Here is a 20,033-nt window from a genome sequence, read left to right as displayed (position 1 = left end):
AATGCAGAATTTGCTCCCCTTTTCTCCACACCACTTGCTAAAAATAGTACACATGGTTCACACTGTATCTCGTTTACATTGGTGAAAAAATACCTATCCTCCAAAGGTTTGCTGACTTTGCATTAAAATCTACGTTTTGTGCTAAGTATGGTGGCCCACAGCTATAATCCCAGCACTTGGCGGCTGGAAGCAAGGGCATCCTTAGTGTAAGAGCAGTCGGGGCTGAACAGACCCTGCCACAGGGGTGGGGTTTAATACAGCTCAGTGACACGGTATGTGGTGAACGTGCGGGGGGGGGGGGGGGGGGGGACTTGAGATAGATTCCCCAACACATACACGCAAAATAAATACAAATCTACATCTTGTTCCAGTAGAATAAGACTTTCATTGTTTTCCCCTGGGAATTTAAAATGAAAAATAATAAGATTAAGTTATCCCTTCTCTAAACTAGAGAAGTGTTTTATAGTTCAGTTTTTGAAATTTTTGCATATGTATAATGCGAAGTCTTTGAAACAAACCCCAACCTAGAACATAAAATGCATTTGTGTATTTTTATAACCTTTGTACTTTGGTTTATTTCTACAGTACAGGCAACTGAGCCTGTGCCTCATGTGTCACAGAGGTGCTCTAGCACTAACCTGCTCCTCATACACTCGTTTTCATTTTGAGACGGGATTTGCTAAGTGATATGGACTGGACCCAGCTTACTCTGTGGCTCAGGCCTGCAGCTCGTCATCTCCGGCCTCAGTCTCCTCTGTGCTGTGGCTACAGAGTGCACGACCACACCTCGTACACGCTATAACCTCATTGCTCACATATGCAGGAGTGCACCACCACACCCCGCTCATGTACACGCTATAACCTCATTGCTCACATACGCAGGAGTGCACCACCACACCCCGCTCACGTACACGCTATAACCTCATTGCTCACATATGCAGGAGTGCACCACCACACCCCGCTCATGTACACGCTATAACCTCATTGCTCACATATGCAGGAGTTCATCACCACACCCCGCTCATGTACACGCTATAACCTCATTGCTCACATACGCTGGAGTGCACCACCACACCCCGCTCACGTACACGCTATAACCTCATTACTCACATATGCAGGAGTGCACCACCACACCCCGCTCATGTACACGCTATAACCTCATTGCTCACATATGCAGGAGTGCACCACCACACCCCGCTCATGTACACGCTATAACCTCATTGCTCACATATGCAGGAGTGCACCACCACACCCCGCTCATGTACACGCTATAACCTCATTGCTCACATATGCAGGAGTGCACCACCACACCCCGCTCATGTACACGCTATAACCTCATTGCTCACATACGCAGGAGTGCACCACCACACCCCGCTCATGTACACGCTATAACCTCATTGCTCACATACGCAGGAGTGCACCACCACACCCCGCTCATGTACACGCTATAACCTCATTGCTCACATACGTAGGAGTGCACCACCACACCTCGTACACACTATAACCTCATTGCTCACATACGCAGGAAATACTTTCAATCAAATTACAAATTGAGACCCGTCAAGAGGTCACATGTGGAATTTTCTATTTGCTCCACTGTGTCATCTTCAAAAAAGTTTATTTTAGATTTTCAGATTAGAGATGTCCAACCTGTATCACATGCCCAGAATAAGAAGACACAATATAAAACTTCACCAAAAGTTTTAAAAGTCACACTATTTAAGCAACCACTGAACCAATCTCTGCCAACCAGTGTGATGAACGTGTCTGCTAGACTCCATCAGCCTAGTCACATGGTTAGGATGTGATGAGACCAATCACACTCACTGCACTCCAACATGTCACAGAGATGAAGGGGACAGCCTACTCTAAAACTAGACTACTCTAAAACTCCTGGGGGCTGGGTGTGCAGCATCTAGCTCAACCTTCAGAACTGTGTTTTAAGAAAAAGCAACAAACTCTACACAATAAGTTTTAATTTCTTAATTTATATAGTTTAGTCATCATACAGGTTGGGCATTCCTAATTTAAAACCCCAAATGCTCCAAAATTGGCCTCTTTGAATGCTGCCATGATGCTACAAGTGGGAAATGCCCCTTGTCAACGCAGTAACTATGGATGAGAGACACTCATTGGTTCACAGATGCAAAGTTCATCTAGAAAAACAAAGAAGGCAGAGCCTACAGAACCATGGTAAACAGCAATTGGGATCTGTAGTCAAAGATCCCTGAAGTGATGTGGGATTCCCCTCTGTATGCTGGGAATACCACTGGTTATAAAGAAACTGCCTTGGACCTACAGGAGGGCAGAACAGAGATAGGAGAAGAAAACTACTGAATGCTGGTAGAAGGAAGGCGAGTCTAGAGACACCATGTAGCCGTCAGAGGGAAAAGACGCGAGCTGCCAGCTAGAGCCTTGCTGGTAGGCCACAGTGCCGTGACAATACACACATTAATAGAGACGGGTTAAATTAGGATGTAAGGGATAGCCAATAGAAACTAGAACTAACGGGCCAAGCAGTAATGTAATTAATACAGTTTCTGAGTGACTATTTCGGGAGTCTGGGTGACTGAGGACAAACGAGAAGCCTCCTACAACACCTGAAGTGCACTCTACCTCTAGACTTAGAAGTTATAAGGGGAAATAAATCTCTATTACTTAAGCCAATTTAGGTTGGATTTTCTTTTAGCTACAATAAAAAATATATACTCTAAGTAAATATTCTCAAATTACCGTGAGTAACTGAATGCTCTCTTCCAATTCTGCTGCCGGTCTCACATCACACTGTTCCATGTTGGTCTCAGCTGGTCGATCCAAGAGCTTAGATCACTTCTGAACTCAAATCTCTGTCATACTTAACTCAGCTTTTGACAGGGTTTCTCTGTGTAGTCCTGACTGGTCTAGAAATTGCTCTGTAGACCAGGCTGGCCTCAGAAACACACAGATCCACCTGCCTCCTGATTTCTGGGATTAAACGTGTGATCCACCCCGCCCAGTTTAGAAAATATTATTTAAGTTTGATAATATATGAAGAACTAAGAAAATTGTTTAAGATTTAAGAAAAGTCCACACATATGAATCCTGTGACTAAAAATTAAGAAATACTCTAAAGAATGAAGAAATATCAAAGATTTGATAAACAAAAGTAATTCTCTGGACATTCAAAAGCGCCAGTGTTTATGTATGACAGGGAAATGAAGGGGACTGTCGGGCAGCACAGCACACCGACGTGTCCTGGGTGGTTACTGTTCTAGGTGTGACACTCGTGTTCACCCGACTGCTTGCTGGCGACCTCAGTCACACTTATTTTGTCCCCTAATCACCGGAAGCTCTACCAGAGGAAGCACCAGGAAGAGACAGACTATGCTAAGGATGTATCACTCTCTGGCGGCTTATTAGAAAAAAACTAGCAGATGCTGGTTCCCTAGAAGTGAGAAAACACACATATGCAGTTATGTGTAAGGTCAGGCAGAGAGGGAAACTTTACTCAGAGGCAGCTCCACCTGTACCTGTTGTACACCAACACACCATCAAAATTAAAAACCAAACGTGTGCATGGAGCCATGCTGAAAAGAATGTTTTAAGGTAACAGAAGTTTGCACATCAACTAAGAGACAGCATCAAGCTGCTTCAACAGTGGCTGGAAAAAGTGAGTTTAGTACTTTTAGTCTTAACTAGAACTACTGGGAAAGCGAGAGAAAGAAAAGACAGGCCCTCAGACTTGTTCAAATCTAGAAATTTAGCCAGACCGATTTTTGAGATAAATTTCATGGGGTATGCCTAAAAGGCCATTCTTGTTTGTTTCTTTATCTGTTTCAATGTTGGTTAAAACTTACCCTATCTTGCCACAGGAAGGGCACTTCCTTAGACAGGAAGATAGCTGATTTTAAAAAGCCATGTTTCGATCTACAAGTTTTAAAATATTCTACACAATCAGATCAACAAGTTTTGTTTTTGAGATTTTGACCCATTAGTTCGTAACTGACCCACTAGCAGCAATAGCCCAGGTAGGAAAATATTCAAAGATCAGGAGGCGAATAGCAAGGCGCCTCGTCTCTCACATCTGCCTGAATTTCCCCACCTTAGTTTTCAAATTTCTCAAACCAACAGAAGAGCTGAGACAACCACACAGTTCCATGTCCTCCAGCCACCGCAATGAACACTGTGTCTCGCTTGTTCTCCAATTTTCTACCTGTACAGCTATGCACACAGACTGCTGTGACCACTGGACATAAGATATCATGACATTTACTATTACATACTCGATTATGCACTGTCTGGGGATAAGGAACTGTTCTATATAACTTGGCCTACAAACATTACAAATGTCTAAATTAACAGTAATTCCATAAACCATCAAACTTGTTCCTATTCAACTCCCGGAAAGGACTGAAAATGCCTTGTTACTGTCTAAAGTCAAACCAAAGTTTGTGATTATAGCTGGCACTTTACTACTTTTAGCCTTGTTTTATCTACAACAGTCCCTCTACATATTTAATTCTTTATCACTAATTTTCAAAAGAGTCAAAATGCAAACCTGTGCATTGTTCAGTCAACAGCACTCTGAACTCTAATAAAACTCCAAATAAAATACTATTTTAAAATCATCTTTCAACACAAAGAGAAGCCATAGTAAACCAAATATAATGTTTATTACATGGCAGGTACTCAAAAAAAAAAAAAAAGATTGGTACCTGGGCATGGAAGCAAATGGATATAATCTCAGCATTCAGAAGACTGGGTATAGGCATTCAGAATTAAATTGGACAAAATTCTAACTTATGTACCTATGGGCTTTCGTTTTGTTTTTGAGACAGGGTCTTATTATATAGCCCTGGCTATTTTAGAGCTTGCTTATGCAGAACAGACCGGCCTCAGATTCATAGAGATCTGCCTACCTCTGCTTTCTAAGTGCTGGGATTAAAGATATGGTCACCATGCTGGACAACAGCTAGTTCTTAAAAAGATAATTCAAATACTGATAAGGGCCTATACAATATAATATACAGTCCTGAGACAGCAATGGTTACAGGTGTTTGCTGTCAAGCTGGAGACTGATTTCAACCCCAGGAACCGTAAGGAGTAGACAAGGGGTCCTCTGATCTACACACGTCAGCCACAGCACACTCGAGCACACACTTACACACAGAACAAGAGATGAGATAAAGGAACTGGGCAGAGAGCAGGCTACTTTACAAAGACGATGGGGAATCTCTGAGTCGGTGGGAGACTCCAGGCTGAAATGTAAACGATGAAACGGAGTCAGCAATGAAAAAGTCACACAGCAAAGAACTGAAAATATAAGAAGCAGCAAGAGCAACAGCCTTCATACGAACATGAAAACCACTGCGCACAGCAGTGCAGCCTTTAACATAGAGAGGAAAAAGGCAGGCCCTGTTGGACCCAACTGGCGAAGGTAAATGTGGTAAAAACGTACCAGAGAAGCAGACAGAAACCAAACAGCCCAAAGGCTCTCAGATAAGAGGGAGTGCGGCAGTTTCCTTTGCTGCTTTTCCTTTCATTTGGAGGTCATAACTCTTGCTTTCTTTCTAGCAATGATTATCTTAAAGTAACAGCAATTAGATAACTCACAGACAGAGAGAGCCTCGGCTCTACTCTTTTTGTATCTTCAAGCCTTCTATTTTCCTAAGAGGCAATACTGCAACATTTTTAATGAGGTTCAGCATAAACACTTCAAATTAATTTTAAGGCAAACACACTCTCTTTTTAAAATGGTCATATGCTAATTTATTTAAACATGTATATTAATATGCATATAATACATACAAATGCACATATTTAATTTTTTAAAAACTATGCTCATGTTTGCATATGCAAAATGTGTGCTATTACCCACAAAAGCCAGAAGAGGGTGCTAGACCTCCTGGAGCTTTAGTTACAGGTATTCAGAGCTGCCCAATGAACCAAACTCTAGTGCTTTGGAAGTGCAGAAAGTGGTTTTTTGCTGAGCCATTTCTCCAGTCCCCAAGTGAGCATATTTTTAAACATATCATATATGTATGCGATATTTAACAAACATGGTCATGAAACACATTTGTAACATATTTATAACACGTTAAATGGTTAATTAACTGTCTCAATTTTGTTCTTTTTCATTTAGTATGTCTTATACTATTTATTCTTCTTAAAAGATGTGGAAGATTCCAGAGAATACTGAAGTCTAACCATTCTACTGAAGGGTAAGATTACCCATTGTTAAAAACATGGTAACTTGATTCAAATTCTAACACTAAAACACATACACATACAAATAATAAAAACACTGTGTTAAAACTAATTTTGTATCTATGCAGCTATCTTAATTCACAAAAAGGGCTGGAGAGATGGCTCAGGTTAGGAAGACTGGTTGCACTTCTAAAAGACCCAGGTTCAATTCCCAGCAACCACATGGTGACTCACAACCACCTGCAATGAGATCTGGTGCCCTCTTCTGTGTGCAGGCAGAACTCTGCATAGGTAGATAGATAGATAGATAGATAGATAGATAGATAGATAGATAGATAGATAGATAGATAGATAGATAGATAGATAGATAGATAGAGAGATAGATAAATCTTGAAGGAAGGAAGGGAGGGAGGGAGGGAGAGAGGGAGGGAGGGAGGGAGAAAGAGAGAGAGAGAGAGAGAGAGAGAGAGAGAGAGAAAGAAAGAAAGAAAGAAAGAAAGAAAGAAAGAAAGAAAGAAAGAAGGAAAGAAAGAAAGAATTCACATAAAGCAAGCAAAAGGCAAAAGGCCTGCAGACGGCTCAGTGAGAGCCTGGGCTGAGCATGGTGGGGGAAGAGCTGACTCTACAGAGTTGTCCCTGCTCTCCATGTGCACACACCCACACTCACACCCACCCATGCACAGTAAAAAAACAAATTAAATTTTAAAAAGAACACAAAAGAAATCTAAAATAGAAAGAAAAATATAAGCAGTGGTTAATACGTTTTAAAATGTTTGGAGATTAACCATATGGAGGCACATGCCAGAATTCAGCACTAAGACAAGGCGGAAGGATCTGAGTTCAAAACCAGCCTGGGCTACACAAGATTCTGTCTCAGAAGGAAAAAGGGGGCTAGAGGGCAGCTCAGCACTGGCTGCTCTTCCCAGCTACCGCACGGCAGCTCACAGTGGTCTATAACTCCAGTTCCAAGGTACCCGACACCCTCATGTAGGCAAAGCAGCAACGCACATTAAAAACAACAACAACAACAACTTCAGTGTGTAACCTTCAGTGGTTTACTAGTATCATCCAGTTAATGATTTCTAGATTACACATATGCATTGGCTGCCCTAAGTCTCACTGGCTTTCCCCTTTCTGAGTTTTCATCAGATGCCTGACATACGATAAATTTTTTACATGATAACAGTTATTAAAATTTTATGTTTTACTTTTAGAATTTGAAATAATTATTTGCTAGACCCTGACATTTTAGTCCTGTTAAAAGGAAAAATACTGCTTACAAGTAGACATCACAGCCATAAAGGAAATAACAAAAACAATTAGTAATCTCCCCATGTTCTTTTCATAAAGATTTCAAAATAAATCTAAGGTTATACATAGGATGTGGGTTTTCTCTGGGAGTAGTATTACAGAAGGCTGTGGTATTAGCAGGGTCATGACTCAAGGCAGGTTACTCAGTCTCAAATGCAAGTGGAGAGCTTACATTTTACAAGTAATTTGTTACAGCTGCAGATGAAAAACTTAACCAAAGAAGAGGCTGCAGCTCACCAAGACAGGCACACACTGTTCTCTCTCTCTCTGCTGAAAGCCAAACTCCTCTACTTTGAGAAGCCATCTCTTTACTATTTTAAAGGTTAAATAACATATTAATGGCTGCATTATGAAACTAGGTTCAACGGTCAGACAGGCCACAATATTGCTTACAGCATGGTTGGAATTCTTAAACTCTATTTTGTCATTTTCAACTCAACTACTCAAGTCAACGGTCTCATGAACTGTGACTGCACACGGAATGACTGTAAGGCAGTTGGCAAGCAGCACCCTGATTAATGGACGGAGTAATACTGAAACATCAAGACTAATCACTAAACTTTAATAAGTGATTACTGATTTATAACTCAGCCCCATGAAGAATTTAATCAGAACAGTAACTGTGGTAAGTGGTAGCCTCTCCATGACTTCGTGTGACTCATTTGAAACATCTAAAAACAAATCACACTGATCTGTACAACTGATGAATCCTCAAAACAGTTTCCTGTAACTTAAAGTCATAGACACAAAGTTTGAATAGTCTTTTTTGTAACCTGAAGAAAATGAAAATACATTTAGATAACTATAAAATAAAGACATATGTTCTGAAACACACATAGGATAATGTTCTGAAAAGTATAAAAAGAAGAAATTGGATTCATTTTTCCTAGCATTTTTTTTCAGAGACCTACAAAGAGAAATGCACAAGAGGTATTTCTGACAAACGTACCAATGAAGAGATCAGCTTTCACACACAAAAAGGTGGGAATGTTTCTTATAAGTTGTAGTTTAACTAACAATGAATTACTCTTGTTACAGATATTTAAAACTCTACATGATTCTGAGTTCTTAGGAAACCAGCCAGTCGGTGGTGGTGCGCACCTTTAATCCCAGCATTCGGGAGGCAGAGGCAGACGAATCTCTGCGAGTTCGAGGCCAGCCTGGTCTACAAGAGCTAGTTCCAGGACAGGCCCCAAAGATACAGAGAAACCCTGTCTCAAAAAACTAAAAAAACTAAAAACAAACAACAACAACTAAAAGGATGAAACCATATGATTTTTCGAATAGTCTTTTATTTTAAAGACAATTTGAGAAGGCAGTTCCATATACCAGACAGTCTCTTCCTATTAGCATCTTACATTCATTAGCTATGTTGGTTAAGATTCATGAGCCAGTGTGACACGTAACTATGAATTAAATACACGGTGTACTCAGATCTCCCTCCTGCTGTTTCTAGGCCTGCCTTTTCTACTGTTGCCAGTCTACCGGACACTGTGTGTTTCAGGGCTATACTAACAAGTGTCTGCAGAATGTGCGCACTGGAATCTGTCTGCAGCAAGAGGGCCCTGAATCATATACAAACCTAATAACTAGATACAAGCGAGAGGAAGTGTCTACACCCAGCTCTCTCTATTGTGATACAGTTACAGACTACCTATTTCCAAATTTAAAAATGCCTAAAGTAAAAATGTCCTGAAAGACAAAGATCCTTTATCGTTTAATTAAGTTAATCAAAATAAAAACAATAAATAAATATACTTCGAGGGTCAGATGGAATCTTAGCAAACAGAGCTAAGACACAGCATTTGAATTATCACTTGCTGTGCAGCTATTAGTTTGGGAGGCTGTAAAGTACAAATCAATCGCAAAGCTTTATGGAGAATTCCATGGTTCAGTAACTTCACACAATTAAAAGCATTAATATTTTTAAGGTGATAGTAAAGACCTTATCACTTCCTTTCCATCTCTGTCAAAAGTGCAGGCTGCTTTGGGCACACTGATTTAAACCTAGATCCCACATTCGCTGTCAGAACACAATTCTGAGTGGGCGTTTCCAAGCCATCAGTAGTTGGGGTATTGCCCATCTGAGGCATCCCTAGAGGTTATCTGCTGGGCAAGCCAGCACAAGTGGTAAACGCTACAAAGTACCAGGAAACGGACCCACGCTGGATCTGAGCCACCCCACTTTAAGTGAGCAGTTTCTGCCACCTGTAACAAAGCAATGCCAACTCAAGGTCTTACTTAGCACATAATCTTTAACATGTTTTTTTATAAACCAATATGTTTATTTTTTAATAACCAAAATATAATTCATTCCAGGGTTAAGTATCACATGGATTTAATCCTCATCTATTTTCCTCAACATAACTGAGCGAAAATCAACTTTCCTATGCTTTGTCCCACGACTTGAAAATTAGGAGTCCTGTGGAGCCACGTAGAGCAGAGTTCAGTTGACATCTGGATCAACAGAGCAGTGCAGACTCCACAAACAGGAGAAACATTGGTTTCTGACCATTCCCACTGATACAAGACAACACGTACTTATAAGCACTACTCTGAATGAGGTTTAGTTCAAGCCTTTTGTTAGGCTAAATGTTATCTGACTGATCCCTCAAATACTTGAAAACCTTTTAATGACTTTCCGAATTACTCAGAGAAAAACCAAAACTTTTAGGTTCTATTTCTTTCTCAGATTTCCTCCTTTCCCCATTCTCCTCCACCCGAGACTGTTCACACAAGCTCCTGACTCTGGACAGCCCTTGTCCTTACTCTTAGCAGTTAATTCTTTGCTCAAATCTGCCTGTCTTGGGACCTCTGGAAGAGCAGCAAGTGCTCTCAAGCCCTCTGTGCCTTATTTTAAATCCTGTCTCATGTCCTCTCTAATGAACCTCATCTGGTCATGTTAGCAGAGGACCAAGCATCATATTCTCAATCCTCCGTTTTCACCGAGGCAGACATCATCTTCTAAACTGCACACTGGGGGCTGGAGAGATGGCTCAGTGGTTAAGAGCATTGCCTGCTCTTCCAAAGGTCTTGAGTTCAATTCCCAGCAACCACATGGTGGTTCACAACCATCTGTAATTAGGTCTGGTGGCCTCTTCTGGCTTTCAGGCATACACACAGACAGAATTATCTATACATAATAAATAAAATTAATAAATATTTAAAAAAATCTAAACTGCACACTGTATGACTCACTTTTTCTGGTCATCTCAATATTTTCTCTACCACTAAGCTAAATAAGGAGAAATTTTTGTATTCTGTTTACTAATCCAGGTAGTGTTTGAATACTGACAGACATATCATGAACACACCATAAATGTTGGCTGAACTGAAGTTAATACTCCGCCTAAATTCATAATTTTACCTGTTTTTCACGTATACACTTTTTAAGTGGGAACAACATTTAAGATCAAAAATGGTATTTTAAGAAATAAACTGTTGCACTCTTTCAATAAATAAGAATGCTTTGACTATCACTTTATGATGTTAGAAATAATGAAACCAAGTAACAGTTCTTCCCCTCAATGAACTTCAGGTGCACAAAGTGGGACAGAAAGCTGAAAACCATTTAACAAGTACAGCAAGTGAGACAATGTAGCGGAGCTACAGAACAGAGGAGTCAGGAGAGCAGGCATCACTCACAGAGAGACAAACACAGGATGCCCGAGATGAGATTAGAGGAAGATCAAAAAGGCTGCGTGGCAGTGTGGCTTAGCGCAGCAAGTGTGACCTGGAGGAAGAAGACGGGAATTAGAACAGATGTCCTGAGGGGAAAGGAATAGAAAAATTTCAAGTAGCAAACAATTATAATTATTGTTATTACAGGAATTATTACAGGACATAGTCAATCAATTATGAAAAAAATTAAACTACTCTACAAAAATGTTACCATACTAAAGAAAAATTGTCTTAATTGAAAAGAGATAAGTGTGGGTTCCCTTATAAATATCAATTCACTTTTAAAATCTTCTCTATGCCTCAGTCACTTCAACTCTAAAGATGTTAGTCATTCCTGTCCTGTACGGCGGCTGTGAAGATTAAACCGGAGAGCAGACTAAGAGATGAGAGCAGAGCTGGGCGTGTTGTGTCCAGAAGTGTCAGCTACTCGTATCTGTGCTACTGGTATGCTGGAATATTTAAAGTTGCCAGTATGGAAAGTACATTTCCAAGTACAATAAATCCAGAAACAAAACGATGAAACAGGTTTTACACCACACAGAAATGAGCTTGTTTAGCTCACGGGATCCAACACCAATTCTCTGGTGTCTGTTGGCACTGGCATGCACAGACACAGATATTCAAATAAAAAGCAAAACTATCCACCAGGGAGTGGGCTGCCTGGCATGGTGGCAAATGCCTATAATCCCAGCCCTTAGAAGGCAAAAGAGGATCAGGACTTCAAGATCATCCTCTAGTAAATTTGAGGCCTCCAGCCAAAGTGGGGAGGGCTGAGGATGTAACAGTGGCACAATATTCGCCTGGCATGCTGGAGGCCCAAGATTTGACCCTAATGCAGATGTGGGAGGGAGAGAGGAAGAAAGGGAGAGAAAGAATGAAAAGGGAGAAAGAAGCTATAGGTAGGAAGAAGTACTGAATCCCTGTGCTATTGCACAGCACAGTCCTTGAGACAATAAAAATTACTGTGCTCTCAAAACCCAGAGGACAACACTGAGCTTTTTCCGTGAAGACAGAACACGCATCAGGCGCAGTGAAGCAGGCCTGTAATGCCAACAGTCAGAATACCGAGGCATGGAGATGCTAGTTTTATTTACAATCTGGGGTTTTGAGACCCTATTGCAAATGAACAAATAAATGTCTGAGAAAATAGATGTGTTTAACCAGATTTAAACAACACACAAAGAATAAACATATGACACATGACATAGTACTCCACAAATATAATTCAATTGTGGTTTTATGTATCTGATAAGAACCAATTTAAAACTACAGTAATTAATGGTTTAAAAGACTAAGCAGTTAAAGCACAGTAATTCAGATTGAATGCTGAGGCTGGAGAGATGGCTCAGCAGCTAAGAGCATTTTCTATTCTGCAGTCCCTGCTCCACTCAGTTCCTGGAACTCTATGGGGGGGGGGGGTCTTAGTCTTACATAACTCCAGTGCCAGGGCATCGTCAGGAGTGCAGTGCACATCCACACATACAAGCAAATGCTCATGCACAAAATCCTTATTTTTTAAGATTTGACTGTTATTATGAGAGAAGGCTGGGCCCAGGCTTGGTGGTGCTTGGGAGGCTGTGGTGGGGAATGTCACAAGTCAGAAGCATAAAGGAAAACTCAGTGCAACCCTGTCCTAAATTTTAAAAAGAGCTTAGACCAGTTAACTTCATGTTAGACTGACTGCATACAATGCACATGTCACTGAGGTAAATCCTTTAGCACTGAAAAACAAATAAGTAAATGAGCTTTATCTGAGAAAGTAACAGATTTGAACGAAGAGAGATACCTATATAATGACTAATGACTACCCAAAGATTAAAGTGACATACTAATTTCTTACACATGATGCCATTTTGGAATTCAAAAATTGACTTTTATAGATAGAAAATATATTGTCCCTAAAGTAGCACTGTAGCAGAATGGTGACTAGAACACCAATTAGTAACTAACTGTGTTACTAATAGTTAACGTTCTGTGTAAGAAGACCTGTAGGTAGCAACACATTTGAAAAACTGTTTCAGGAAGGAGAAAGGCACACACCTTTAACCCCAGCACTTGGGAAACAGAGGCAGCAGCTCTCTGTGAGTTCAAGGCCAGCCTGATCTACAGAGTAAGTTTCAGGACAGCCAGAACTACACAGAGAAACCCTGTCTTGAAAAACAAACCACAACAAAACAGTTCCAGGAAAAAGTTAAGATCGCTTTAAGACTCTCTAAACTAAAACAGTTCCTTCAAAAGTAGGGGCAGCATTATAAACAATAACAAACAATTACAGATGCCATGATGTCAAATAATAACATGCAGGTGGACTCAAAACACCACAGTGACCTAAGAATCTTTAAAAATAAATTTAATAAATTTTAGTCTTGTATATATATATACATGCATGTGTGTATATATATATAAATATTTATAAATTACAGAACTTATAAAAATTAGTCTTTTTTCCTCTAAGTATATTTACCAAAGTATAGTTTTTATAATTATATTTAAAAGCAGGCTTTAATTATAAGAATAACAGATTATGTATTATATATAACAATGATTTAACACATGAAGACTTTGAGAGAGTTTAGTTTATGAGAAATTAACAAATGCCAAGTCTGGTGGTACACACCTTTAATCCCAGCACTCTGGAGCTAGAGGCAAGAGGATCTTTGTGAGTTTCAGGTAACCAAGGCTACATAACATTAACTGGAACCATTAATCGGAAGAAAGACAAAACACAAAGTCTCAGTCCCCCTCCAGTGGAATTGAAATGATTCGAAATGTTTCCACAAGTGTGAATGATCTCAAGTGCAATATTTTATAACTGGAAAAGAGGTTTCAGATTTAAACAAAAATAATTTAAGAGTTTTTTTTTTCCTTTAAGATGTATCTCTGTGTTAGCTCATGTTGGCCTTGAACTTTCAATCATCCATCCTCTCTACAAAGTGCTGGGACTGCTACCAATCTCTGGATCTTAATCTACATTAAATAAATAAACGTTGAGCCATTAAGTGAATTAACAGCAAGTCAGATCAAAAGCACACAGTCCTCAGTCCTGGAAGAACAAGGAAACTGCCTCAAAAGTAGTAGAATGTACAAAAACCTAAGAAGAAAACAGTGTGCAGAAGGATCCAGAAATCTGCAGGAGCACAGAGGCCCCAGACCAGGACACGCTTGAGTTACTGAGCGCAGTGCTGTACATGGGAGATGGAGTCATAATGGTGAGGTGAGGATGGAAACAGGAGTCTGGGGATAACCAGACAAGGATTCACGCTGACAGTTCTGATGTGATTGCTCAGTTTGTTTTAGGAAAGCAGCTCTGGTAACTGCTGAAAGAGACCTGCAGTGGAGGCTCGAAAAAGGAAAATGGAAGGAAGAATTCCAACTGCTTCAGACATGACAGCCAGGAGATGGACTAAGGATGGGCAGGAAAAAACAGAAACGCCAGTACAGATTCAAAATGAGGGTTTTCAGTTTGGTTGCTTTCTGTAGTACTAATCTACATCGCAGGCAAACGCTGGCAGGGAAGTAATGTACAGTGTATAATAATGTCAGCTACTGAAGCTGAAAACGTGAACACCTCACACGGGCACCTCTGGCCCGCACTGCAGAGGGTAGGAAAGAAGGACCTGAAGCTATTCCAGGCTGAAAATGTGCTAACAAACAGTCCTGTCATCAAGACTCAAGATACAAAGACAGAAGATTTGGGGTAGAACAGGAAAACATCATGTTGATGGGTTGAGGTGGATAAAGAAAATGTCAATGTATACAATGGGATCCACTTAGACTTTAAAAGGATGGGCTGTGCTAGCTGTGACGGTGTAGCCTGCAATCTCCGCACTGAGCAGAAGCAAGCAGATCATGGGGTGGAGAACAGGCCTGGGCCTATAAACTTCTAGTCTGAGCAGCATAGAAAGATTCTGCCTAGAATACCAAAAATAAATAAATAATAACAAAAAGAAATGCTATCATTTGTGACATGGATAAACCCATGTGCTCACTTATACTGGAAACTGAGAAAGCAGACCTTACAGCAAAGTTACAATATAATGATTAGCAAGGGCTCGGCACAGCAAGTTAGAGAAAAGTTTAAGACTATTCCATACATCTTTATTTCATTTTTCATAAAATGATGTAATACGTAGATTTCAGTTTAAAAAACATGCAGAATATGAGGCTCTTCATTTTAGTAAATATTTGAACACAAACAAGAATTGATTTGGGGGCTGGGGAAATCAATCAGTGGGTAAGAAAGTTTGCCCTGCATGATTAAGACCTCAGTTTAAATCTCCAGTATCCACTGAAAAAAGCATATGTCTGTGACCCCATCATTGAGGGGCAGAGACAAGCATATCCTAGGAGCTCAGAGGTCTGTCAATCTACCAAAACAGTGAGTCTCTGGTTCTGTGTGACACCCTATCTCAAGGCAATAAATACAAAGAGCAATAAAAAAAGACACCCTATGTTCAGTTCTGGCTTCTGCATGTGTACATGAGCTCACACTCACCCACGTACAACACACAGGCTGCTGAAGTCACAGGCATATGCCATCAAACCTAGCTAAAGTCATGATTTAAATCTTGCTATTTTGTGATTAAGATGTTTAGAAAGGTGGTGCAGTGGCTTGAATGAGAATGGTACCCACTCCTATGTTTGAATGTTTGGTACCCAGCTGGTGGAACTGTCTGGGGAAAATTAAGAGGTGTGGCCCTGTTGAGATAGGTGTGACCTTATTGGAGCTACATTACTGGGGTAGGCTTTGAGGTTTTAAAAGTACCTGCCAGGATCTCCAAGTCTCTAAATCTCTGTCCTCCTCCCCTTCCTCCATCCCTGACACCGCCTGCTGTCTACGGATCAGAATGGAAAGCTCTCGGCTACTACTCTGACACTGTATCTACCTGTTTCCCACCACAGCAACCACTAACCAACCCCGCCCCCATTAAATGTTTTCTTTATAAGAGTTGCCTTGGTCATGGTGTCTCTTCACAACAATAGAACAATAACTAAGATAAAAGGCAATTTCTTATAATCTTCATAATGTTGGAAAAGTCAATACAGAATTGTGTATAATAGCATAATTTAAGTAACTAAAGCTAGGAATGGTACCTCATACCTATAATCACAGCACTCTGGATGCACAGACATGAGTTCTTATGGGAGTTCTAGACCAATTAGCTCTACACAGTGAGTTCCAGGACAACCTGGGTTACATATGGAGACCTCTCAGAAAAACTAAACTAATACTGTGCTGGCCAGTCTTAAGTCAACTCCACACAAGGTAGAAGGTAAAATCATTCGGGAAGAAGGAACCACAATAGAGAAAATGCACCCCCTCCCAACACACACAACACACACACAACAACACACACACACACACACACACACACACACACACACACACACACACACCCCAGTTTTGCTTGTGGGCAAGCCTGTGGTGGATTTTCTTTATTAATGACTGTAGGTGGTACCACCCCTGTGCTGGTGGTCCTGGGTGCTATAATAGAGCAGGGTGAACAAGCCACACAGAGTAACCCAGTAAGCCATGTTCCTTAATGGCTTCTGCTTCCGTTTCTGCCTTGAATGTTCTGACCCTGACTTCCCTAGAAAACGAACAAAAAGCTGTAAGATGAAATAAACTCTTTCCTCCCAGGTTGCTTTGGAACTCAGTGTTTTATCACAGCAATAGAAACCATAACTAAGACATCAAACAACAAACAATTCCTGTAATACTTTGTTCATAAAGGACACTTACTACTTTATCATATTTTGTAGTAAAAATGTAGGACATGGGGCCAGGGGCTGGCTCAGCAGTGAGGAACATTATTTACTCTTGTAGAGGACCCAGGTTCAGTTCTCAGCACCCACATGGCAGTCTAAAGCATTTGTAGCTCTAATTCTAGGATATCCAATACCCTCTTCTGACTCCACAGGGATGGTCTCCACGTGGTACAGAGATATATAAGCAGGCAAAATACTCATAAACATGAAACAAAACACAACAAAAATAGTACTAAGGAAAGACAAGTACAATATTTAAAATGATTTTGTGTGTGGAGGTGGGGCAGGACTTCAGCATGGTACCCCATCCTGACACCAAACTTGCAATCTCCTGCTTTAGCCTCACAAGTGATTAGAATAATAGTTGTCACCACATCTGGCCCACATTTACTTTTTTAAAAATCTAAATTTTCTTTTTTAAATAGAAGTGACAATGCAGACAGATGATGAATGTCATTCAAAATGGACTTAGAAGTTCTCTGCTAAGAGTTTAGATTTCAGGGGAAAAAAGCTTTTATGCATCAAAAGACTATCAACACCTTTGGTGCTGGGATAATCTCTTTGTACACTATGTGAAGATCCGTCTCTGTTTACCTCACCAGCCAAAGGCACCTTCTGATTGGGTTAATAAAGGGCTGAATGGCCAATAGTTAGACAGAAGAGGATAGGCGGGACTTCTAGGGAAAGATAGGAACTCTGGGAAAGAATCTGAGATGGGCAATTCACCAGCCAGATGCAGAGAAAGTTGGATGTACGGTACTGAGGAGACGTAATGGGTCACATGACAAAATGTAGATTAACATAAACAGGTTAATTCAAGCTGTAATTGCTAGTTGGGAACAAGCCTACGCTAAGGCCAAGCTTTTATAATTAATAAAAAGTCTCTATGTCATTATTCAGGAGCTGACAGTCCAAACAATCACCTGCTACACCTTGGAGCTGGAGAGACAGCTCAGCAGTTAAGAACAACAAGCACTGCTCTGGCAGAGGACTGAAATTCTGTTACCAGCAGCCACATGGTAGCTAGCAACCATCCATAAGGATCTGACACCCTCTTGTGGCTTCTGTGTGCATTACATGCACATGGTGCAGACATACATGTAGGCCACATATACATAAAATAAAAAATAAATCATGAAAAGAAAAGTACCCTTCAGAAGAAAATATTTATAAACCATACCACTGGACATGCTTGCTACTAAGAATGCACAAGTAACTCCCACAACTAATCACCAACAAGACAAACAGATCCTAATGGACAGAGAGTATGAATGAACTTTTCTCCAAAGAAGATAAATAAATGCTAAATATCAAGTAAAGGGATGCCTGGCACTAGTACTACTGCCCCTGGGAAATCACCAATGTGCATGAGGAGGTGATGCCACCTAGAACACACCAGGACGGCAGGCTTCCACTCTCCTTAAATTAGTAAGTAGCGGTAAAGACATGAAAAAAATGGAATTCTTGTGCTCTGCAGTTAGGAATGTAAAGTGGTCATATACCTCAAGATTGAGTGCAGGGACTCTCGTAGGTATTGACACAACTCTGATCACAGTGGTGCCGTCACCACAGCAAAGGCAGAGAACGATGAACGATGATAAGAATGTAGTCGGCACATGCAATTAGGGATGCATGTAACTTTAAAAGGAAAAAATGACATACACTACACGAACAAACCTAAAGAACTTCATGCTAAGTGAAATCCGTCTGTCTCAAAAGGACACGTCTCATGGTTCCCGACAGAATGCACCTAGAGTGGTCAGATTCACAGACATAAGACGCTAGATGGTGAAAGCCAGGGCCTACGGGAGGAAGGGATGTCACGTTAGTATTTAATGGACACACCAAGTTTCATGCAGGGAAAGAAAATGCTCTGGAGGCGGATGGTGTTGGCAGCCATACAACAGCATAAATATTTTTAATGTCACAGAATTGTACATTTTAAGAGTTTTATGCTATGTATAAGTAAAAACCCACCTGAGGGCTGAGATTTCTCAGTGGATAGAGCACTTCCCCGAGTGGGAAGACCAGAGTTCAGAGCTCAGCACCCACGTGAGTGGCAGCTGCATGTAAGGCCAAGCAGGCAGAGACTCGGGGAGACAAGGGGCCCTGGAGCAGCTCACTAGCAAGACGAGCCTAAGTTAGTAAAGTGGACAGCAACGGAGGAAAACATTCAACTTCAACCTCTGGCCTCCAGATGAACTCCCCCCCAAAGTCCTCTGAAATGGTGCAGTATTGAAAACAGAACTGCAGTCACCGGAAGGCAGACATATACACGTGGTGGTTCTGGTGCGCCCGGCCATGTCGTACCTGGATTTCAAGCTCGGCAATCTGCTGCCTCAGCTCAGCCACAGCGGCTATGCTGTCAGCTTCCCGGAGCCTCACAGCCATGACTTCCTCCTTGTTCTACAGCACCAAGAAAACAGAGATAACCCAGTTGAGTTTGGAACTGAGATTTTTTTTCAGATTGTACAAACTATTAAGGGCATAAACTGCCTATTCGTATGATGTAGCAGGTCTGAGACGGTATCTGTACTGCAGCAGTCAGGCACAAACATCCACATCCAAAGGGACAACAACTTCTAAGAGGCCACCTATTGGTTCAAATCAAATGTTGCCTTCAAGTGAACCTGTGTGAAATTTATGAAAAATCTTTTGGGATTCAAAGTGTTGGGCACTGAAATGGGGATTATAGGCTTGTGCTATTTTAAGTGAGAATATTCAAACTCATTTATAGAGTAAAAATGTTGATAATACAGATACTATTCAGATACTTTATATATGAAAAATAAAATGAGTTTTAAAGATTACTCACCAACAAATCATAAGCTTTAACCATATAAAACATAATGAAAATGAATCTAATTTATGTAATAAGGGACTTGCTTCTCTGAGAAAGTTATAGTTGTGACTGAACTGTTGTACTCTAAGAGGGAAGTGTAAAAGGAGTCAGAATAACAATAAGTACACTAATATTAATTACCAGGATCTGCAAAGGCAGTGAAGCAGGCTGAGTTAGTACAAGGGGCATATCAGAGTGAGGGTCCTGGGCACACTTCTCAGGGTACTAAGTGAAATCCTGCACC

General features: G+C 40.7%; 1 protein-coding gene across 7 annotated transcripts in view; it reads right to left on the bottom strand.

Moving 5' to 3' along the window:
* The window catches only part of Evi5 (ecotropic viral integration site 5), a 141,893-nt gene that overhangs the window by 31,187 nt on the left and 90,673 nt on the right, over positions 1-20,033 (bottom strand). For all 7 annotated transcript variants that reach the window (XM_085691513.2, XM_085691515.2, XM_085691516.2 and 4 more), the window contains one exon: positions 19,258-19,353. In XM_085691513.2, coding sequence (XP_085547639.2) covers positions 19,258-19,353 — 96 coding nt within the window. The remainder of the gene's footprint in view (positions 1-19,257; positions 19,354-20,033) is intronic.

This window comes from Myodes glareolus, chromosome 8, assembly GCF_982192425.1.
Source record: "Myodes glareolus chromosome 8, mMyoGla1.1, whole genome shotgun sequence".
Taxonomy (NCBI): domain Eukaryota; kingdom Metazoa; phylum Chordata; class Mammalia; order Rodentia; family Cricetidae; genus Myodes; species Myodes glareolus.
The sequence above is the reverse complement of the archived record's forward strand: the minus strand, read 5'-3'. Positions and strand labels throughout refer to the sequence as shown.